This window comes from Tasmannia lanceolata, unplaced genomic scaffold (assembly GCF_043159265.1).
Source record: "Tasmannia lanceolata isolate RefF3 unplaced genomic scaffold, GAP_Taslan_0.1 ptg000037l, whole genome shotgun sequence".
In the NCBI taxonomy this organism is placed as follows: Eukaryota; Viridiplantae; Streptophyta; class Magnoliopsida; order Canellales; family Winteraceae; genus Tasmannia; species Tasmannia lanceolata.
The window spans coordinates 22,546,050-22,570,366 of NW_027518714.1; the positions used below are offsets into that span (position 1 = coordinate 22,546,050).

Here is a 24,317-nt window from a genome sequence, read left to right on the forward strand (position 1 = left end):
GTGTTTAAGCGGTTGATGTTTTTTGGGTACCCACAGCTGACCACTGGGAGTCTGGGACCTTCGTTATTCAAAATAAGACCCATATTTAGGTCACTTAAATAAATCCTTGACTTCAGGAGACTCTCCCTCCTCAATTATTGCTGTCAGCTGATCGAAAATATCAAGTGATGCTCTGAATTTACCTTTTTAACTCTCCAGCCTTATCTTCGAGGAGACAAGCTCATCCACTCATTCAAAAGCTATCTTCTGTTCTTCGTACACCCAGAAACTTTACTCTTTTTGAAGGCATCTATCTCCCTTCATTTCTTTTATAAAGATCATTCGAAGAAGCAACCTTAAGATCATTCATCTCTCTCTCCCTCTCTCATTGCATTTGTTAACCAGGACAATCGGGTATGTTGTTTGAGTTCATATTGTATGTTGTTTGAATTCTTATGTCTGTATTTCAGATTTGTATCTCACGTAATTATCCTTTTCATGTAATGAAGTGTTTGTGTGTTCTCACAATCATCTCATGACACTCCAATCTTGATCCTTTCAAGAGTAATGGATTCTTATTGTATATTTGTCTATTGTTCTAACCCAAAAACACCTGGGTGGTTTTTCCCATATAATGAGATTGAATTTAGTCTTTTTATCACCTATAGAAAACTTAGATAAATATAAAATTAGTGTTTTTGTTTGGATTCATTTGAGGCAGCTTATTGAAAATAATTTCTTTTAAATTGATAACTCTATGTGAAGGGCGCTGATATCTCCCTCCCCCCCTCCCTTAACGGTTTCTGTGAGTATGCGGGAACTGGGCGAAAGTTTCCCAGTTGAAAATGAGTGGCCTTGGCCAAAGGTTAGCAATGCACGGTGAGCTTCAATGGAGCTTGCCTTTTAGGAGTTTTGCCTTTTGAAAATGGGTCTTTTTAAAAGGTAAGTTTGCAAAAGGCTCGCAGAGACTACACGTTTAATCCCACATTGTAGAGGAATGGGAAGTGATATATCCGCCCCTTTTGATCACCAGGAACACCCTCTGTCAGTGTGTGTGGCAATCAGCGGCATTGAATTCTTCTGACATAAGTACAACAGCCCCTCCTTAGTCATTGATACACTGATAGGGGGTGTTCCTGGTGATGAAAAGGGGCGGATATATCACTTCCCTACAGGAATTTATAAAGCATGTCTTACTCCTAGCTCTGGCTTTATTTAAAGTGAGTTTTGCATGGTGGCCATAGGACGGTGCAATGCTGGTCCACATGTGCGCGCAGAGCAAAAGCAGTTGGTTGATGATGCTAGAAGTGCATAGTGTTGCTTTTTGTGCATCGTCTAGGTGGTTTAATTTTTTTCCGAGTAGATTTGGGCCATTGATAATAATCAGAGTCGATCCTTATCGATTAACGTAATCATACGATAACATATGGTGTTTGGATGTGATCGATCACAGATGGTTGCAATATAGACCACGGGATCGTACCCAGATAAGTTTCTTCGATAATTGGCTGACCCGATGAGTGTCATCAGTCACTAAATGGTTCTCATCGGTTATCTATCGCCCAGATGACAGTCATTGGCCGGGACTCGAGCAGGTGCGATATGGACCACAAGATCACGATCATACGTTTACCAATGATTAGGATCAACCATGACCACACGACAATCGATAACGATCCAATAGTCAAATAACAACTAGATCATGATTGAACGGAAATGACCGTTATAGAGTGAACCGGGGTTTTTGATATGGCCAAAGGTTGTTTTCTGTAGTCAATGGACCATAGAGCTGCAATCGGATATAATATTCTAACAATAACATTGGAACCTACACTGATCAGGAGTCAATCTAAACCGTAGCCCACCTTAAGAACAAGTGTCGACTGTTGCACCCCAGCCCAGATGAGAGAAGGAACCGTGGCGGAGAGGGAAGGAGACACGGGCGTGTCAATCTCTATCCACCTCCCTGTGTGACCTTAGTTTCTTTTTTGTCGTTTTGGTATATGGCTCTACTTTTTCTTTTGTTTCGTTCTTTCCTGTAGGTTGACCTGAGGGGAAAAGACGGACATTGCCCCTTCTGAGTATATGCTATTTTGCATGGGAAAGTATGTGGCCTTAATATAACAGACATACCTTCAAGAGGCGTGCCGAGTCCCGTGAGAATGGGAGGCACGTCTCTTTCTTTTCATAGTCGCCACCTAGGAAATAACAGGTCCTAGGTCCCGATATGACACTTTTTTGATCTGCATCAAGATTCTGAGCAAGGGGCCGGAAGAGGTTAGCAGGGCTGCAACTCGGGTCGGGTCGGGTTGGGTTTTTTTTTCCGGAAAACCCACGATTCCCAAACCCTGCCCTACCCATTACAATTCGCAGGTCGGGTCAGGTTTCTTCACGTTGGCGCATTGTTTTATATTATCTAACTTCAACTCACTGAGATTAAATGCAGAGAGAAACAAACTTAGTGGCATGGGATTACATAAAGGTATATATAGGTGTATGAGTGCTTAGATGCTTGCATTTAATCTTTTTTTATACAAAACACTGGTTCATACTTATTAATCAAGGACTAACTAGCAAGAAAATGCAAACATGCATCCGGTTTGCAGAGGATGGTAGTTCTATAATTTTTGTCAATGTTTGAAACTCCACTTGTAATCGTACAACAAACCAAAGAGTAAATTTCATATAACCACATAAACAATTCATTTAAACATACAAAAATAATAGTGTTGATGTTAAATACAATGATATTTACTAATATGTGCATTACTCAATTTATCTATTTCGAGTTGGGTCGGGTTTTAGGTTGGTTTTTCAACCTGAAACCCTACCCTATCCGAAATTGAGTCGGGTTTTTCAACTTGAAACCCGACCCTACTCAAGACCCATGATTTAAGAACCCGACCCAAGGTATTTTCAGATTGGGTCAATGCGGGTCGGGTAAAACCCGACCCAAGTTGCACCCCCTAGGGGTTTGCACCGGCTCCGCTAGATCGGTGATCGGTCTTTACGGGAAAAATGAGAGCAGGATTCCAATTACTCTTGAAGGAAAAATGGATGCTAAAAAAGTACTGAAATCCGCTCCTTTTATTCCCACTAATGGAGAAAGTGAAGCAAGGAGTTGTTTCAGAGGGTGGTCTGCACAGGCCTCATCTTATAAGGATGGATCTGGCTGGATCCGGGGCTCACTTTTCCTGGGATCCGGCTCACCCATTGCTCTAGGTGGCCCGATTCCTAATTGAGTGTCCTTGCTCGTAAGATGGGGTGCTCCTTTTCCTTTCCTTCTCATCACAATCCCCAAAAGTTGAATTGATGCTATATTTTGGGATTAACTTTTATTAGTTGAAAAATCGGCTTCTGCTTCTACCAGGTTTTTTTGAAGAACCGTTCTTCCAAATACCCCAATGCTCTAGCGGTATTGAGGGTGAATGCCTTCGTGGGCAACTTGGAGTTCCGAGTGGAACTGACCAACAATGGTTGAACCTTACAGGAGGACTTTTTGTGTGAATGGGCTAGAAACCCTATGGTGCGAATCCGATCTAACATTCTCTTTTTGATTAATGGTAGATCCAGAGCTGTTAGAGGGGTTTTCACCCCAGGCAAGATTGCTATGCGCAACGAAACATAAAATCACATAGATTAATTTTTTTTATCAATCTTGCCCGTTAACCTAGGATCCTAGGGTCTAGATGATCTGATGGCGATTTAAATAAATGCCTAGAGAAGAGATAATACCTTTACTTATTGCTGGATATGGTGTGATCCTCTGCTTGATCTACTCCCCGAATGGCTACGATCATTCTTAACACCGCTACTTGACAAGTTGGACCAATGGATTCCTTTTGATCGCACAAAGGTAAGGGTGCAAGTGGGGTTGGGTTCAACCCAGAAAAAAGTCGGGTCGGGTTGGGTTGAGGGGTTGGGCAAACCCGTCCCAAGTGAAACCCGACCCTAGTGAAACCTGAACCCGACTCGAACTCAACCCGAACCGAGTGAAACCCGACATTTTTTATCATTGATTTAGGAAGCTAAAAAACTAGGGTTGAACTCGGGTCGGGTCGGGTTCGGGTTGGAGAAATGGTTCCTCGGGTTGGGTCGGGTTGAACCTCATCGTGTTGGAACTCGGGTTGAGTACATGTTCCTCAGGTCAAGTTCGGGTCGGCCTCAACAAGACCCAACCCGACCTGAGTTGCACCCCTACACAAAGGGATGACGAACAACTTTTGTTCTTTAAAGATTTCTGATATAGATCAGAAACGAAGGGAAAAATGAAAAAACAATGGAGCTTTTTGGTGTTCTTTTAGTTTTACTCAAGATCTTGAAGTAGAGGATGAAAGAGATGGGAGAAATCAAGGGAGTAGTGAGAGAAATGAGTTGCACGAATTTTCTCAGGGATAATGATGAAAAATTCGCGCACTATATGTATATATAGAATCTAGAGTTTTGGTTTTTAAAATCCCTACAAAAACTTCATTCATTTTTATCACTTTTACAAATTGGTTTAAAAAATGTCTAGATTCAATGAACCTAAAGTGGAGAGATATGTTGGACGAATTCTCCATGTGAGTTGAATGAATTTTGTCCTACAAAATCTCCACTTTGTTTTAGTTTAAATCAAAAACAAATTCCTATCTAATCTCCATCTCTCTTTATCTTTCTAACTTCCCTACTCTTTCTCAATCTAGATTGTATCTAACTTTTAATTTGAATTTCAAAACTAAAATACAAAAGGTGGTGGACGAATTTGAGTGGGGACTACTCCCCTAAATAATCTGCCAAAAACATTTTGCACTAATTAACATCAAATTTTCAAATTTAAATAAAAGCTCTTTTGTTTACTTTATTTGAATTTTATAAGCTAAAAGGAAGTGGACGAATTTTTAATGTGAATGGGTTGGTCGTGTAAGACCACCTCATCCCCTAAAAATTCTCCCATTTAAGAATTTTCATGATTCATTTATTAAAAATAAATAGAACTCTTTTTATTTATTATATCACATCAATACTTCTCCTCAATACCTCTGATCCAATGGGATTTCAGCTCTATTTTAATAACTTGAATTTCCCCTAATACCCTTTAGTTAACACTTAACTAATTTGTTATTACTTTTATGTCCTTTGCTGTCCCAAAAGACCATGTATATTTGTTCCCTGGTGTCCAATACAACGGATCCGATCCACCCTGCAATCTAGTAAATGTGGTACCTTGATCCTAGAAGGATGTAAACGGGCCATACAAGTTATGAGAGCGATCGTTGCAGGAATCCGACGGTCGATCCTGCAGAACCCAAATATGGCCCCCACTGCGATCTTGCTCCATAGTCAAACTACAATCGCATCAGATTAGTGGCCTCCGTCGAGACATAACCTTGAAGATGATCGTCAGATCACCATACTCCTAACCACATCTAACGTGTAAGTCCTTTCTCCGATCTACATCTACTTAGTTGGGGTCCTACGGAGTGTGGACATCTACTACCCCCTGCTCCCACTCACAGTATACCTTCTAGTTAAGCAGTTTGGGCCCGGAAATGTATTTGCAAAATAATTTCAAAAGCATACAAGTGTTTTTCGAAATAATTTGATAAATCATTTATCAAATTTGTCTGGCCAAGCTATTTTATAGGCCTACTGTGCTGACTGAGACTGTAGATGTCATCCCCCATAATTTTGGCGTGGAGAATTCCATGTTGGGTATCCCTATTGAACTCAAGGGTTTGTCCTAAGATCCAGTACTACCCGTTCCAAATAAGAATCACTGTAAGATAGACTAAAACCCTAGAATGAGCCCACAGACTAATATGACCCCTCCGGTCAAAGGACATGTAAATGGTCCTGTCTGGGTAGAACAACCTTACTAACTCCTATCCATAGGCTATTCTAATATGATCTTGTTCAGTGCGTGATCCAGTACTACCTATTCCAAATAAGAATCGCTGTAAGGTAGACTAAAACCCTAGAATGGGCCCACAGACTAATATGACCCCTCCGGTCAAAGGACATGTAAAAGGTTCTGTCTGGGTAGAACAATCTTACTAAATCCTGTCCACATGCTATTCTAATATGATCTTGTTCAATGCGTGATCCAATCATTGCACCCACACTTCTTGCTTAGGGTCCACTACCCAAGTGACTGAGATAAGCCACCTCACAACATGTGCTTGTAGGCAATACCGGTGTTGGTTGTATACAGGAAGAGATGTCCAATCTTGATCCCAACCAGGAACTTTTAAGGTCTGCAAAGAATCGGGATACCATATCTCCCTACACCCAAAGATCTGTGAATCCTTGAGCATGGTATTCCTACTTTACTACAGAGGGACGAATATGTGTCAAAATGTAAGCACATCACACACATTCGAATATAATACACATTAAATGTCATGATATTTATTAATACATAAAACATAGCATATACAAAATGTACTGGCTTTTAGGGCACTAAATCTAACCAGAGCTCCTTGAACAACATAAGGAAATACGAGTTAAAGTGGAAAATGTATACATGCAAGAAGCTAGTTGATTGAGTTGCACTCATGAGAGAATACAACTGTGCAAGAGGTCCTTGCCAGGACATAGATGGGGGCGCAAATCTTCCAATGTTGATTGCCTTGATCTCCTTAGGGTCTCTACTAGGGTTGGACGGAGTTAAGGTTGTGAGTGGTGGGGGTTCCATTGTGGGTATATAGTGAGGTTGTGTGTGATTGCAGGAGGGCGCGGTAGGCGACGATTATTCGCTCTTCTAGATTTCCTAACTCTCTCAGTTTTTCTCTCTTCTAGATTTCCTAACTTGGTCCTCCTTTTTCTCTCTCCGGTCTCTCTGGGTTTTTTCCACTCCCAAAGGTCCTCTCTCTCCTCTCCTTTCCCTAGGGGTATGTCCTTATTTATAGCCGAGTGAGGGGTAAAGTTCATAATTTTGGGGGCTACCGGTCGGACATCCCGTTTTTCTAGCGTGGGGGTTAGCTTTACTAACAACGATGGTAAACTAATTGCCGCCGGCAGTCTAGAAAAGTGAGGTTCTGTCGGTGCCGCCCATTGTCGGAGTGGTTCAGCTTAATTTCATCGTCCATTGGGCGGAGGCTGTACAAACAATCTTAGTTGTTTCATGAGGTCTTAGCAGGTGAATTGTGATTGGTCCTAGGAGAGGCATCTGACCGGCTAGTAGGTAGCCACTTGGATGCCTTGGTTTGATATTGTTTGGTGGTTTGTGGAGGTTTTCGAGAATTATATTTTTAGATTTTATGGGGTTAAGTTTCGAGGATGCTTTGGAAATCGAGGTGTATCTTCTTGGAAAGCTCTGGCTCATCATCAGAGTGCTAGAATGTGTGCCGTCGCGAATGCACAAAAGGATTTATCTACATGTGTCCCTCTTTGTCCGAGAATACGAGTATGTGGAGGACAAAGCTAGAATCATAGGATTTTTTGTGTGCGAACGGGCGCAATCGGAGTCCTTGGCAGGTCCTAGCCTGGTCTCATCGCAATTGACTCCTTGCTGAGTCGTCGTGCAGAAATCCCTCATCAACGGTAAACATTTAAAAGCTTGAAAGATCAAGAATGTTCAAGGAAGGGGATGGAATAGATGCTTCGATCTCGCCATACGACTCTGAGGGTCTATCTCTCTACTAGGGTTATGGATAGGTTATTTAGAAGCTTCCTTTTGTCTGCTAGAGATGTCAATGTTGGGGTAGTTTTCTACAATGCAGTGCAAAATAATGGTACGGTGTTGTGTGATGTGATGTTGCATGCTAGTGGTATGTGAATCTACTAGGGATGGTGTTGTAGTGGAGTGATAAGGGGGGTTTAACAGCTCTTGGAAACTTCACTTCTTGCTTTTGGACTTGGGAAGGTGATGGGGCCCATCGTAGTGCCATATTTTAATTTTTGTGTATTTTAAGTGTCTTTTAAGTCCTTTAAGTTCTAGTAGGGGTATTAAAGTCTTTTTACATCAAAATAACTTAAGTTCTTTGAGTTATTTATGTTTTAAATAGGCCCCACATGTGTATTACGGGATTTTTAAGTGGGAAGCAAGCAAGAGGGTATTTTTCTCTAAAAGTGTTGGTTTTTTCTTCAGGGTTTTAAAACTTTCTAGTGCTCTGCTTTCTTCTTATATATTGTAAGCCTTAGGGCCCTTTCGAAGAACGTTATGTTATGTTAGGCTGAATGAAAATATTTGAAGTTTCTTCTCTTTTGTGGATGTGATGTCTACTTGATGGGGACCGTCGTCGGGCCATATTTTAATTTTTAAGTCTGTTTTAGGTGTCTTTTAGGTCCTTTATGTTATGGTAGGGGTATTAGAGTCTTTTTACATCAAAATAACTTAAGTTGTTTGAGTTATGTATGTTTAAATTGGCCCCACATGTGTATTACGGGATTTTTAAGTTGGAAGCAAGAGAGGGTATTTTGGTCCAAAATTGTTAGGTTTTCATTTAGGGTTTAGGACTTTCTAGTTCTCTTGTAAGCATTGGGGCACTTTTGAAAAGAATGCTATGTTATTTATGATGAATGAATCAAAGGGGATTTCTTAAATGTAATTCGATGGCTTTCGGGTGAGGCGATCCCCCCCTGGAGATTTTTGCCTTTTTTTGAGGAAATTGAGGACCTGGCTCAGGGCTCTTCCATTGTGTACGGCCATGTTAGGAGATCAGTCAATGCTGAAGCAGATTCTCTAGCCAAGAAAGGGGTCTTTAGGACAGGTTTAGAGTGTTTTGATTATCTTCCTCCTTGATTTATTGTAATTTTTTATCCTTGTTTTATCTTTGTTCCTTCAGGACCATCTCGGTTCTGTTTTCATATATATAATATTCTGCCCTTTTCAAAAAAAAATTTATGATGAATGAAAAAGATTTGAAAGTTTCTTCTCTTTTGTGGATGTGATGTCTACTCCTTGCAAAGGTGTGATGCCTTGATATTCCGTATGGTGCGATGCCTAGGAACCCCTTGGTGTGATGCCTTAGCTTTTGGTTGGTGAGATTCTGATCTTCCTTTCTATCTCTCGTTCATGTTTCTCCCCTCCCCCCCCTAAATCAGCCGTTTGTTAATCAATTTACGTAGATCAACCCCAATCGGGCCATCCAACAGTCTGATCAAGGCCAAACTTTGGGGTTTGTTACTTCTTATAGGTTGTTCTCACATATCCAAAAACTCGGAGTAATCTAACGTTTGGATATGATCTCGACACTAGATCTGGACCGTCGATTTACGAAAATTACAGATTCTATGTTTTCACATAGATTTATGGTCGGACTGTCGGATTTGAGCTAAAATTGGATATATTCATTCCCATAATATCCCTTGCCACATATCCAAGAATCAAGTCAATCCAACAGTCGGATTGTTCCGTACGACCTTTTCTCCGATCTGTTGTTAGACTTTTTGCAGAAAATTAGATCCCCCTAATTGCAATTATTCCTTCATCATTCTCCCACAGATCCGTCCTGCGTCAATTTTGGTATCAAGGCCAACTATCATTTCAGCGTTCGATCGTCCTGCATCAATTTGGTATCATTGCTCAAGGTGGAAACATGTCATCTAGATGCACTGAAGATCAAATAGTTGAACTGTTGGAAGGCTTGAACGCCAAATTTGACGGGTTGCTATCCCTCTTGGATTGCGTGGGTCATATTTACCAAGGTTGTCATGCTCGTCCTCTAGCCAACTATCATTTCAACGTTCGATCGTCCTGCATCAATTTTGTATCAGTGCTCAAGGTGGACACATGTCATCTAGATGCACTGAAGATCGAATAGTTGAATTTTTGGAAGGCTTGAACGCCAAATTTGATGGTTTGCTATCCCACTTGGATTGCGTGGGTCATATTTACCAAGGTTGTCATGCTCATCATCTAGCCATAGAAACTTCACAGATTCCACAGAGTCAGGAGATCGTGTCGGAACAACCTTTGTTGATACCTTCTTTGGAGAACACGGAATTAGAACGGAGAAGAGCCATAATCGTCGTACAAAGTTGGTTCCGACAGAAGTTAGTTCGTGAACATTATAAGAGAATCAAGAGAGCAACAACTATCATACAACACCCCTGAAAGAGGAAAGTCGCTCGACATAGTCAAAAGGAGCTTCAGATTACACCAAAATAGTCTTTGATCGTAATGTTTGGACCCTTGCCAAATTTTTACTACTTGCTCGAGGATACAGAAGTAGAAGCCTACAAACTTAAGGAAGTAGAAGAACCAAGTTTCACTTTCCCTAAGCTGACACGTCATTAGGAACAAATCGAAAGCGCACATGGTTATTACACTACTTCAAACCATCGACATGATTGCCCAAAGCAACTTGTGTGTTGGAAGTACGTAGTTCATTGGAAAGGACAACCGTATGCGACACGTGCGAGGATTCCAGTTGAAGAACTTTTACTCATCATGCCAATCATTTTATTCGACGTGGTCGAAGCTTTTCAAGTAGGAGAGAATAATGGGGACCATCGTAGGGCTATATTTTAATTTTTAAGTGTGTTTTAGGTGTCTTTTAAGTCCTTTATGTTATAGTATGGGTATTAGAGTCTTTTTACATCAAAATAACTTAAATTCTTTGACTTATGTATGTTTTAAATAGGCCCCACTTGTGTATTACGGGATTTTTAAGTAGGAAGCAAGCGATAGGGTATTTTGGTCCAAAAAGTTTTTCTTTTAGGGTTTAGAACTTTCTAGTTCTCTTCTTTGTTCTTATATATTGTAAGCCTTAGGACACTTTTGAAAAGAATGCTATGTTATGTTATGATGAATGAAAAAGATTTGAATGTTTCTTCTCTTTTGTGGATGTCATGTCTACTCCTTGCAAAGGTGCGATGCCTTGATCATCCCTATGGTGCGATGCCTAGGAACCCCTTAGTGTAATGCCTTGATTTATTTATTTTTTTGGAAGTTGACATATTTCATTAATACTCAGATAGCATTTGGGACCAGGAGTCCCAGCCTGCAATACAAAATATTAAGTTGCATTGGCACGGGCATACCCGAGACCAATTCAAAAATTAAGCAAAACAAGCCAAAGTAAAAGCATAAAATACCCCTTTCTGCTAATCAATAGCATGCCTTCTTTACAAACTTCCATAGCATTCTTTCAAAGACCAATTCAAAAATTAAGCAAAATAAGCCAAAGTAAAAGCATAAAATACCCCTTTCTGCTAATCAATAGCATGCCTTCTTTACAAACTTCCATAGCATTCTTTCAAAACTTTCATCTATACCCTTCTAAAACTGCAAATAATTCTGGTTCCCCTAACAAGTACCTCTAAAACTACGGATAAGCCGATTCTCCTGAAAATACCAAACTTGCATTCTAAACTCTAAAACTCTAGATCTAATCGTAAAATTCCAAGAAGATTTAGCAAAGCTAGAGTATCCACACAGGAAAGCCTAAGTGAAAGAACGAGTCTCTCAAGCAATGGCTACTGAAGATTGAGTGCTTCTAGATATCGACAAGGAATTCACAGTGCTATTTAAACGATAGCTATCTTGGATGATCATCAAGAGTATTTATCATCTAACAACTTACAACTCAAATCCTAAAACTTAAATGAAAACCACCAGACTAATTGAGAAAAATACCGCCACCATCATGCACAAGATTGAGGAAGGAGTCGACCCTAAACACGAGATACTGAGGATTCTCAAGCCTAGGGGAATCAACTTCCCATCAAAGAAGGCACTTTCAATGAAACAACCCCAAAACACCTATCTTCTAATATAACCCATTCTTCAATTTTCTTCTTTCGTATATTTTTTCTTCGTCCTTCTCCTCTTTATCTGAAAAGTCTTTTTTTTTCCTTTTTACTTCCTCTATTTTTTTCCAACTATCGGGGCCTAAAGGCTTTTCATTTAGGGTTACTACCCTCGGCCCCCTTCTCTCCGCCATCCTTCTCCAAAGAGACCTCCCTTCTTTCATTCAAATCTCTGATTGCCATAGACAGAAACAGATTCTTAATGGCTTCAAGATCATCATCAAAACCTATCCCAAAGACATCCCCTATAGCCAACAACTCGCCATTTCCTCAGAAGGAAGAGCTTTACTTTCTTCTGACTCCAAAAGATCCACCGACCTTAAACCCTCTTCTTGATCTTCCACCTCCAACCCCATCCGAACCCGAACCTCCATACTAACTTCCCGGTCTAGGGAATCCCTGGACTACTGGGTTTCCTCTAGTGAGATAGCCACCAATTTTTCCAGTCTCTCATTCTCCGCTGCCTTAACCTCCTCCCAACGCTGACGACGGGCTCTTCGCTCCTCTTCCAGTGCTTCCTTAAAAAATGAAAGTTTATAGATTCCGACAAAAGCCTCCTTAGGGTCAGTCTTCCCTGAGACTTTTAGAAGATAATCCTTGTTAACCATAGCGTCCCTCTTGAATTGTTTCCATTACCTCTTCCATATTCCCATGGAGATTTCCCTTGGTGCAGGACACTCTTCTGCCACCATTTTTTCATCGAATTCCAGGTCTTTAAGGAACCGAAGGTCGTCTACCTCAAAAGAAATCGCCTTCCTCTTCCTAGAGGAGGGACCAGAATCAGACGACATGATAGAGGAGAAAGGTTTATCAAAGTCCTTCAGGAGGAGGCTAAACTTGGAGGCTAAGTAACTCGGGTTTTCTTTCCTCCGGAAACCCAAGGGATTTCTTTTAAAGAGAGAGAGGCCCCCTTTCATGGTTAATAAATGATTTTCGAGACGCATGCCTCGCCCTTTCTGTCCTGCTTTTTCTCTCTTAATCGGTGTGCCTTTTCTAGAGGAGCTGACACGAAGCTCTCTGATATGACTGATGCTGTCATTCAAAACTCTTGAACTTCCCTTATTATTTTTATTTCTAAAAAAGTGATTTTTTAATTTTTACCGCTTTTTCAACTGACACTGGTTGTAGATTGAGACAGTCAGAGATATCTTTTCTGAAAGCTTTTCTGGAGCTGATACAAGATTTAGCTTTTAATGTCTGCTGACACGCCCCTTTCCCAAGATTTCCCTTTCAATGTTGAGGCTAACCTTTATGATTTATCTGAGGGTTTTTCCGCTCCCGAAGTAGAGGATAATTCAAATCTTGGGGCAGATCTGTCCAAAGGCTCTTTTACCATGGATATGACAGATTTACCCCAAGGGACTACTATGAAAGGCCCATCCACAGGGGGTCAACCGCCAACGAAGGGTCAACTGAGGCTTCAAAGACAGGGGGCCAAAGGGGAGGAATCCCCCTCCGCCGAACGATCCTTAAAGGACATTAATGCCTCATCCACCATCTTAACTCCAACTGGATAGACAGTGGAATCTACCATAAGGTTTATAAAAGATGGTAGACAATTCCACATCGAAGTTAATACCTTAACATATGCAAATTCTAGACAATGGTCATGACTACCAGACATCTGTGATTCCAAAACTTGCCCAAAATGCTGACTCAAAACCTCCGCCGTGGAGAGTGACCAGGCATGAAGTGGAATATTGAAGAACCTAAGCCTCACTATTTTTGCACCAGTATTTAGAGCAGGAGACCACGGTTGAAGGGAAACAAGATATCCTCCCAAAGCGTCACCACCCTGCCGTAGAATGGATGTAGCCTGACCCTGAGACTCAAAATAGAAAAGCACCATTGAAGGGCTAATAGAAAATGGTTTGCTAAGAAGCTCAAGGGCCCATTGTCTCCTCACCCAAGTTCAAACTTCTTCAGCAGGGACCTGTTTCTCATAGTGCATATCAAGCAGCTTTTTAGGGTCTTCTTCCTGTCATTAATCAAGTTGATTGGGATAGTGAACAAAGCGGTTTCTCATTCACTCTAAGAGTGAGATTCTCCTTGGGGGTTGCCTTAGGAACCCATGTTTTAACCACCTCTTCCTTCTTGTTATTCTTCGGCCCCAAAAATCTTCTGCAGATACTACGAGAGCCAAAATTGTTGTATTTACACTTCAAACACTTCCAGTCGCTTTCATTTTGGTTTGAAACATTCCTCCTTTCCCAAGCAATACCATTTATGAACTCTAACCTCCTTGTCATCATGTCCAAGTCCTCCTGGCTTCCTAGTGACCGAGGAAAAGATCTGGGGGGAACCATGATGATCTCCCTCTACTCCCCCTTTGGCCTATCAAGATCAAAGATCTCCGGCCTATCAAGATCAAAGATCTCCGGTAACAACTTTTAAAGATTCCTAGCGTATAGAAAGCTTCCTGAGCTGAATCAAAATCAAAACCAGCCTCGTTCATGTTTCTTTTTTCTGTCCACCCCTCCCAAATCAAAATTAGCCATTTCTTAATCAATTTATGTAAATCAACCCCAATCGGACCATCCGACTGTCTGATCGAGGCCAAACTTTGGGGTTTGTTAATTCTTATAGGCTTTTCTCACATACAAAACCCGGAGTAATCCAACGTTTGGATCTGATCCCGTAATTAGATCTGCGCCGTCGATTTACAAAAATTTCAGATTCTGTATTTTCACCCAGATTTGAGATCGGATTTGCACCAAAATTGGTTATATTCATTCCCATAATATCTCCTACTACATATTCAAGAATCAAGTCAATCCAACGATCGAATTGTTCTGTACGACCCTGTTAGGAATTAATAACGCAGCAGAATAACGATGCAAAGATAAAACAAAATATCACACACAGAACACACATATTTACGTGGTTCACCCAACCAGTTTGGTATGGGCTACGTCCACGGCAGAGCGACAAGCCAACGATTCCACTATTCTGAAGAAAAGATTACAAAAACCCTCACACCTCTCTTAGGCGGCTCCTGATAACACATCCCTTTTATATAGAGTTCTAAGACGCGTTACAATAAAGAGAAAAAACCCTAATTCATGAAAGTACGGGACCGCCGCAGTCGAGGTAGAGTGTACAGTACTTTCCAGATTAGACTGAGATCAGGCTTCACCAATAACAAACCCTTTTTCCGATCTGCTGTTAGACTTTTTGCGGAAATTTAGATCCCCCTATTTCAATTATTCCTTCATCCTCCTCACACAGATCCGCCCTGTGTTAATTTTGGTATCAAAGCCAAATATCATTTAAATGTTCGGTCGTCATGCATCACTACTCCTTGCAAAGGTACGATGCCTTGATCTTCCCTATGGTGCGATGCGTAGGAATCCCTTGGTGCGATGTCTTGGATTTTTAGTTTGTGAGATTCCAACCCTTGTATCTATCTCTTTCATGTATTTTTTTAGTTTTTTACCATAAACTACCTTCTCAAGAACCCAAAACCTCCATTAATCTCACCTTGCATTATTTTTTCACCAATCTTCCACCCGAATTCCCTAAAATATCCATTAAAAAAATTCTCAACCGTAGAAACATCATTCAAATCGACATCCTTATCCTACATATCTCTCGTTTTGTCCCAAAACTCATTTTACTCCCTCTGGTCAAAACTCGGGTCGGGTTTGGGTTTGAAAAAGGCAACCCGATTTGATTTTAAGTTGGGTTCGGGTTGAAGAACGGAAAACCCGACCCGACCCGAAACCTGAAGCTTTCTTGCTTAGAAGGTTAAATTTTTTGAAAATGAGATAAAATGAAATGGGGCCATCTTTTTTCTTTCAAAAGTTACTTTTTAAATTTGTCTCGACAGCTATCAGTCAGTAGTACTCAGTACGTCAGGCCCATCACCATCAGACCTCTTTTCTTCCATTGTTGTATTACTTTTACATTTCTTACTATACCAACTATTTTACACTTATATTGTAAACCGCCTCAGCCATTTTCCTTCTTCCTTTTTGCTTGAACTCGGTAACACTACCCATTCATCCCACATGCTTTGTTGTTGGTACCTCACCACAACACAGTCACCTTCCTCACCACAACGCTCTCATTTTCACCATCATTTTCCACACAATGAAACTGCTAATTTCAAGGAGCATCTCATCAAGCCCATCTTCCCTGAGAAGATGATGTTCCATCTCAACTCATCAGGCCAATAATCATTTGATGGGCACGATTTTGCTATCACCCACGATTCTCAGGTGGAAGAAGCACCCAGATACCTTCTTTTCTAGTTTTATTTTTTTGCCTTTTTTTATTTCTATTTTTCTTCTACAACTCGGGTCGGGTTCAGAAATTTTTAATTCGGGTTGGGTCGGATTGACACTTTCGGGTTGAGACTCGGGTCAGGTCGGGTTCGGGTTGAGACTCAACCCGACCCAACCCGACCCGAGTTGCACCCCTAGTTATGTTGTAGCAACGGTTAATGAGCAACGGGAAAAAGTCATCGCTATAGGCCCTTTTTCTTGTAGTGTCAGTAGAATATTTCTTCATGCATTATGTGATGGGCGCTATGATAGTGTTGAAATTTTCACAAACCGGTGAGAGAAGGCTCCTTATCTTCATTAGTGGTTTTAGGTGTACGTCATTCCATAATAGCTCTTACCTTCTCATCTATATGGGTCCCTTTAGAGCCTACCAGATAGAAAACAATAGAAGGCTATTTCATAAAATTACACTTCTTACCTAACTTGTTTCCTTTGAGGGCAAGAAGTACCTTTCTTATGCTACCAACATGCTCTTCTTCACTGCAATTGTATATTAGTATAATTTCAAAATAGACCACATCGAATTGACCAAGATAAGGCTTGAGAACTTGGTTCATTAGTACTCATCAAAAAAAAAAAAAAACTTGGTTCATTTGCCTCTGAAGGTGCTTGGTGCGTTTGTGAGCCCAAATGACATTACTGGACCCTCATATAATAGACCCTCCTTGGTCATAAAGGCTTTTATCCATTCGTCACTTGATCTGATCCTAATCCGGTGATACCCTCTTCTTAAATCTAATCTGGAAAACATTGTCAACCATTCTAGCATATCCAACATATCATTCGGCAGTGATATAGGAAATCTATCTTCAGAAAATAATTTTATTAATGGCCCTACTATCAAACAGATGCTCTAATTTCCATATTTCTTATTGTCGTCTATGTTGGCACGACACACAAGCTCATACTTTCTCTAACTAGTCCCTTATGAACCAATTCTTCTACTTAACCTTGTAATAATTTGTTCTTCTTTGGACTCATATGACTACGAACGATTAGGCAAACTAGTGCCCAGAATAAGGTCAATATTGTGTTGAATATCACATATAGAGGAATTCCATTTGGGAGTTCATTGGGAATAATTTCGTTCGACTCTTGTATCAATTTATTTAGCCTTTTGGATTACCGATAGGCCTCACAAGTCACAACATCACCCTTCACTATCAAGGCATATATCTCTCATATTTTTGTAGACTCTTTCACAAATCTATCAGAGCTAGGAGGGACCGCCCCACCACTCTTAAAGTTCAAGGTTGATTCTTCCTTCTCATAGAGGCAATGATTATTTTTCCCATCTTTGAAAAAGATATAAACATTGTCTCTGCCCTTATGGGTACTCAACATCATACAACTAGGGCCGATCAAGTAATTGATAGCCATTCCTATCGACCAAATCACACACAACTCTATCTTTAAAGAACAATTACAATAGAAAATGAAATTTGATGCCTCTCAACAAAAAATTTTAATTGACCTTTTTGATCCAACATATTTTGTATGGAAGGGTGTCTTCCATCTTCAACTATAGTTCGTACACCATTTCTATAGAGATAATATTCTCGCTATTGCTCTCATCAATAATCAAATTGCAAAATCTCTGATTCATTGTATACTTCTTTTAAAAGATGTTGTGTCACTGTGGATATGCCTCTTGATTAGGAGACTACATTAATCTCCTCACGACAAGGGACAACATTTGATCTTCATAGGCCAACATTTCTTCACTACCTTCTTGGGGGACTTCTTATTCTTTCCCTTCAATTTTGAGATTCCCGTTTCCTGCCCCTTCTAAACTAGTTACAAAGTTAGATACTTGACACTGGGGACATTGATTGAATTTTTGTTTAGGCTGGCCATGGTTGAATGTATTTACCGAATAACCCAATCCTTTTTTTAGTAGGACCCGCATAAATATATGCCATTGAAGTCGGCAAAGCTATCAATAACACTTGAGCAGATGGGGTGGAGAATACAGGTTTTCTGATCCCAGCCCTAGTAGTGATCATTTTGGAGCGGATGGGATGGAGAATATGAGTTCTGGTTCCCATTCCTAATAGTGATCATTTTATCTTATTCACTGTCGAAAACTCGGCTCATGGATAGGGGTGGTCAGGATCACCCTCAAATAAGACCCCTCCATTGGCTGTGAATCATGTCCCATGGTGATTCAATAGTAGTCGACCCCCTTACTGCCGAGTTCCTACTCGAAGCTCATCTAGTTTCGCATCTACTCTAGGTTCTAACTTGACACCTCGTTAAGGGTCTAAACGAGTTGTGTCCATATTCTATCATGGATGACCATGGGCAATCCACCTGTGAATCTTGCTACTTGCTATGATTCTGTCTCTGTCAAATCATTACATGGGGATAAGCATTGAAACACTTTCACATAATCCTTCTCAAATAGGCATCCTTGATGACAATTCTAATATTGTTGGAATAACACTTGATCATAATCTATTTACACGAATCATGCTCGCAGTAACCGCTTCATTCTTTGCCAAATTTGAATCGGTTCCTTCATCTGCTATGTCTGTAAAAGTTGGAATTGTTTTCACTAGGCCGAAGTCCCACTTTTAAGCTTTTATGCCACTAACTTCACCTCTTTGCCTTCGCAAACCTCCATATAATACAAAAATATAACTACCTCAATAAGCCAATCGGGAAGCCTTTGATTGAAATTGACAATTGAAGTCTAGAAGATCATTTTTGATTGGTTTTTTTTTATCATGTCTCGCTCTTCAACCTCTTTATTGTTGGATTCACTTACACTGTGTGGAGGTCCATGATTTAGTATGTATAGTGAATCACAAACATGTTGACCGCAAGCTCCTTCACCGATCATGTCTGGTTCGTTCTCACAGATCTGATTGCACTCTAAGGTGTCTATCAATTAAGAAATCACTACTTGCATCTCCTGCATTGATCTTTGAATTGTTCCAGTGAAAAGCCTCGAATGCCATCACTATCATATCGTCATTCCTGGCGAATTGTTTTAGCCCATTCCGTTGTTATCAGCCATCGGAAAGGGGGTAATCTATGGTCACACCCTGACGCATGAATGAAACTATAGAAAGGAGGGAGAAGATGTACCTTTGATCAAATCCTTGAATCCATAGGGGATCTAGAGAATAAACTTCTATAGATAATAATCAAAAGTCCCACATTGAGTCTTAAATGGTCCTAGAGACTCCAAACAAAACTCGCTTTCCTATAAGCTGTACTTATTAAAAACATTAAATTTTATAAAATAGTAAAAAATATTATACTTATTAAAACTCATTACCCTTAATTAGGAGAATTATAATCTAGTAGAACTCTCAATACGATAGACGGCTAAAAATGAGCAAGATAAAAACACAGTATAAATAGTAGATTTTGATATCAAACTGAAATTTGACCCTCTAAATGGCCTCTTCTTGAGATGCTTCGGAATAGCCTATGAACTTTAGTTGATTGGCTTTCCTGTAGGTATGATGATCCTTTTTTCAACAATGTACATTAATACCGATTCCTATAACTGTAGCCAACCGTAGCCAAATATCACTTGCCCTTTTGGCCCATTTTTTCTATTCCAGGTGCCCAAGGTAATCATCTATGTTACGTTCTACATTAGTAATCCACTTGAGTCGTCCTTTTGTTTTTTGCCTTGTGAAATTATCTACGTAACTTTTCTTCCCAATCGAGATATAGAATATTTTGTATGAAGTTTCTACGTTCAATTCAATCACAGTAAATTATGATCTGATTTGGATGGAAATCATCCATTAACCCTCAACATACATTCACTAATACAAATATTCATGTCTTCCCAATTCTCTGTCTTTTAGGAGCAGGGATTTTTATTGTATACCTTTTATCTTTTATCACGAGCATATGAGTGTTGTTTTTGCCCATATACGAAGATTGAATTAGTCATTTTTAATGAATAAAATATTATAAATTAAAAGAAGGGAAATGATTTTAGCAGTCCAATGTTTTGATATGTCGAGCAAGATTCTTGTCTTTTAGTGTTCAAAGGGCAGTCAAAAGGTTATTTACAGTTCCCAAAAATCTCTGACAATGCCAATTAAAAATAAAAAGACAAGGTACTCTTGCGACATATCAAAACAGCGGAGTGCTAAAATCATTTCCCTAAAAGAATTTATCTTTTTATTTGGATTCCTTTGAGGTGGATTATATATGATCTGTCTATTCATAAGATTGAATACACACTTTTATTTGCCTCTCATTCTTTTCTTATTTTGCAGTCAATATGCAGTCCCTTGCGGCACCGGTATTTGAAATTGCGAAGTGGTTAGGTGATCCTATTATTCGACGCATTAGTTACATCAAAAATCTTGAAAAGAATTTTCAAAATCTCAATGTAAAAGCAAACGTTCTGTATAGTAGAAGGGACGACATCAAAGGCGAGATAAGTAGGCCTGGAAGCAAAGGGACTGCTACAAATGAATGTGAAAATTGGCTTAAAGAGGTGGAAAGGCTACAAGATAAGGTGAATGTGATAGAGAAAGAATACCATGAGGAGAAAAAATGTTTGATGGGATGGTGTCCCGATGTTTCATTGCGGCTGAAGCTTGGCAAACGTGTTGTTGAGTCCACTAATTCGATCATAGATCTCTTGGAGAAATCTGCCTCTTGGGTCGGTGGGGTGGTTATTGACGCACCGACAAAGATAGCTGAACCCGTACCTGGACCAACAATAGAACGGAACACATCAACTGATCGCACTCTACAAAAAATATTGGGATGCATCAAAGACATTAAAAAAAAAAAGATTGGAATTTGGGGAATGGGTGGAGTTGGAAAGACGACGGTGATGAAAAGTCTGAACAACTCAGCAGAAATAACCCAGTTGTTTGAAATTGTCATATGGGTAACCGTCTCAAAAGATTGGAGCTTGCAAAATGTGCAGAATGTAATTGCAAAACGATTGTCATTGAATTTAGGAAGTGATGAATCAAATGACATTATGGCAACAAGAATATATCAGGAATTGGAAAGAAAGAAGTTCATTCTTCTTTTGGATGACATGTGGGAGAAAATAGAGTTGGACAATGTTGGAATCCCTCGCATAAACCTAGAGAACGGTTCCAAAATAGTGCTAACGACTAGACGCCTACAAGTTTGTAAGTCGATGGATACTGATGTGGAGATAAGAGTAGATATCTTATCTGAAGAGGAAGCATGGAAACTTTTCCAAAACAAAGTGGGGGACGTTGTTGAAAATCCAAGCATACAATCCTTAGCAAAGGATGTGATGAAGGAGTGCCATGGTCTGCCACTTTCAATCATCGTGGTGGGAGGGAGCTTGAGGAAGGAGGCTAATGTCCATGTGTGGAAAAATGCATTGAATGAGTTATGCTCGCCAACTACATGTGAGATCGAAGATATGGAAGAACAAGTGTTTAAGCGCTTGAAATTCAGTTTCGACAGGTTAAACAATGACAATACAAAGAATTGCTTTTTGTACGGGGCACTGTATCCGGAAGACCATGAGATACCAATAGATAGATTAATTGAGTATTGGAGGGGGGAAGGTTTTATCAATGGTGCAGGTGCATATGATAAGGGACATGCTATAGTAAAACATCTCATAGATGCATCTCTTTTTGAAAGTGCCGAGACATTTTTTACAGACTCTGTCAAGATGCATGATGTTATAAGGGATCTAGCATTACGAATCACTTCTCCAACTGGAGAAGGGTGTAGATTCTTAGTGAGAGATGGTGCTTGGATAAGCGAACCCCCAAGGGAAAAGGAATGGGAAAACGTGGAGAGGATCTCCTTGATGCATCATAGATTAAAAAGTCTTCCCCAGTCACCATATTGCCTCAAGCTCTTGACATTGTTTCTTCAAGGGAACAGCACATTAACAAAAATTCCTGCAGCGTTCTTTGATCACATGGCAAGCCTCCGAGTTTTGGACCTAAGTTCCACCGGCATAGAGTCGCTACCAGAATCCGTTAGCAATTTGGTCAGCCTTCGAGCTCTATTTCTAAATGGTTGTCCGAATTTGAAGACGCTCACGTCTCAAGTTGGGGCACTAAAGGAACTTGATGTGCTTGCTCTTGGAGCCGGGACGAAGATTGATTGTTTACCTATTGAGATTGGGGAGCTGACTAAACTTAGGCTTCTGAATGTGTTTTGTCATGAACTCAGAGTAAGAATATCGAGGCTCTCTCTATTGGAAGACTTGAGTATCTTGGTAGATCCACGTGATGGGAGGTGGGATGAGAGCCTTGCAAATTGTGTGGCAGAGGAGATATGCAGCTTGAGGGAACTAACTCATCTCGGATTCTGCTACTTCCCAAATGTGGAGTGCCTTGAACAATTTGTCCAAGGCAGCCTTTCGTGGAAAGAGAAACATATTAAAACATTTCAAATTGTGGTTGGTTTCTGTTATTCAAGCTTCTGGCGCTATACTAAACGAGGTCGAACTTTGGCACTTGGTGGTAATGTCACAACCCATGCGAATGCGATCGTTGAAGTACTAAGTCGTGCCGATGCATTAAAGTTAATCGGTCATGGTGGAGTTAGAGACCTCTTGGAAATCGGCGTGGAAAACATGAATGAATTGAAAATGTGTGAAATCTTATGTTGCCAAGAAATGGTGACTGCAATGGATTGGAACGGGCTACAAGAAGAGACTACTGCTTTACCAAACTTGGGCTTTCTACGTCTTTATGGTCTACCTAATTTGCGGAGCCTTTGGGAGGGGTCGATGCCACCTGGAACCCTCTTTAGCCTTACGAAATTGCATTTGTGGGGTTGTGAGAAGTTGAGGAAGCTTTTTTCTTGGCGCCGAATTAATCTTCAACAACTCCCTAATTTACAAGAGCTGCGGGTCAGGGAGTGCGATGAATTGGAGGAGATAATTGTAAATGAAGAGGAGAAGGTCGACCAACTCCAACATGATGACGACGACGATGATGCTCTACCATCACTGCTCCCGAAGTTGAGAGTCTTAAGTCTTCGAGGAGTAACTCAATTGGGTAGTATTTGCAAAGGGGTCTCCTTGGCTTTTCCTGCACTTGAACACATAGATGTTCGTAGCTGTCCGAATCTAAAGAGGCTTCCCGTGGGGATAAAAAAGGCACCCAATCTAAGGAAGATTTGTGGCGAGAGAGAATGGTGGGAAGCATTGGAGTGGGAAAACGATGCCATCAAACAACAACTCCAACCTTTCTTCCACTCTTTATATTTCTGAAGCCCATCCCAAATCCCAATTACGGTATTTCGCCCCCACAGGTTTTTATTTTTATTTTTTCGGTTCAAGTCAATAGATGTATGTTATAATGTTATTTATAAGGGATTTGGTAGGGACAATCGCACAAGGCTAGGCTCCACTCTCTCTTCAAAATGCTTTCTACGATCGTCCCTACCAAATCCCTATTTATAATGGAGGGTCATGATCATCTTATCTATGGAGAAGATTTTTGTGGCAGCACAACCTATATACGCTGGGCCCAACAGACTAATCACTTGGACCACTCAATAATGTGGGCCCCACTTGACTATCACAACCTATATACGATTAGATTACTCTATTCCAAAGTCTCTCTCTCACCCACCACCATTTCTGGTGTTTGCAGGAAGCTCTCACACGCGTACTGTATCGTAGCCATCCAAATTAGCCTATCTCTTATTAGTGGTATTGATGCTGATGTGCTGAACTGATTCGGAAATCCAACCATTCTTTTACTGAAAGGGGTTTTACGAACTGGGTTTGTAGCTCTCGATGTTGTGCTCTTTGTTTTTTTTACTGCTCTTGTGGCTTGATGGATATGTTGAATTTCCTGTATTTGACATATAAGTTTGTGTGTTGAAGGTTTTTTTTTTTTTTTGCTATTCAATCTTAGTCCTTTCATTAGTCATTCTGTATTCCTCAACTGTTCTGTTTTCAGAGAAGATAATCTGTGCTTTGTTAATTGAGGAGATTTGATTTTTTTTTTTTTTAAACTCTCAATCTCGGTGGCAGTTGGGCATTTCATTTTCTAATTTGTTGTAACAAAAATTAGAAAATGAAATGATCAATCGAGACCGAGATTGAGAGTTAGAAAGCCAATTAAATATCTCAAGGATGGTAGAGACATGGTTGAGAACACACACATTGGCGAATGGTAAGTAGAGGCTTAGGGAATGCTTCAGGAACCCTTGAAAGTGGCTTCCTTTATCTTGCCTTCGGAGAGTCATCAATGATCAAGGCTTATAAGGCAAGAAGAGACTACTGCTTTACCAAACTTAGAGGATCTAAGTCTTTTTGTTTCTAATTTCTACCTAATTTGCCGGGACTTTGGGAGCGGGTCGATGCCA

The 24,317-nt window shown here is 40.3% G+C and overlaps 1 protein-coding gene across 2 annotated transcripts; it reads left to right on the top strand.

Moving 5' to 3' along the window:
- The first annotated feature begins 228 nt into the window (after positions 1-228).
- On the top strand, positions 229-23,885 carry LOC143861000 (putative disease resistance protein At4g27220). 2 transcript variants are annotated; one of them, XM_077371882.1, is made up of 3 exons: positions 229-393; positions 20,252-23,252; positions 23,597-23,885. In XM_077371882.1, exon 2 carries the CDS (start codon positions 20,257-20,259, stop codon positions 23,209-23,211), a length of 2,955 nt encoding a protein of 984 aa, XP_077227997.1. In that variant the 5' UTR covers positions 229-393; positions 20,252-20,256; the 3' UTR covers positions 23,212-23,252; positions 23,597-23,885. The 2 variants fall into 2 exon arrangements, with proteins under 2 accessions (XP_077227997.1, XP_077227996.1); XM_077371881.1 differs by having other exon boundaries at positions 230-393; positions 20,252-23,235.
- The last annotated feature ends 432 nt before the right edge of the window (positions 23,886-24,317 follow it).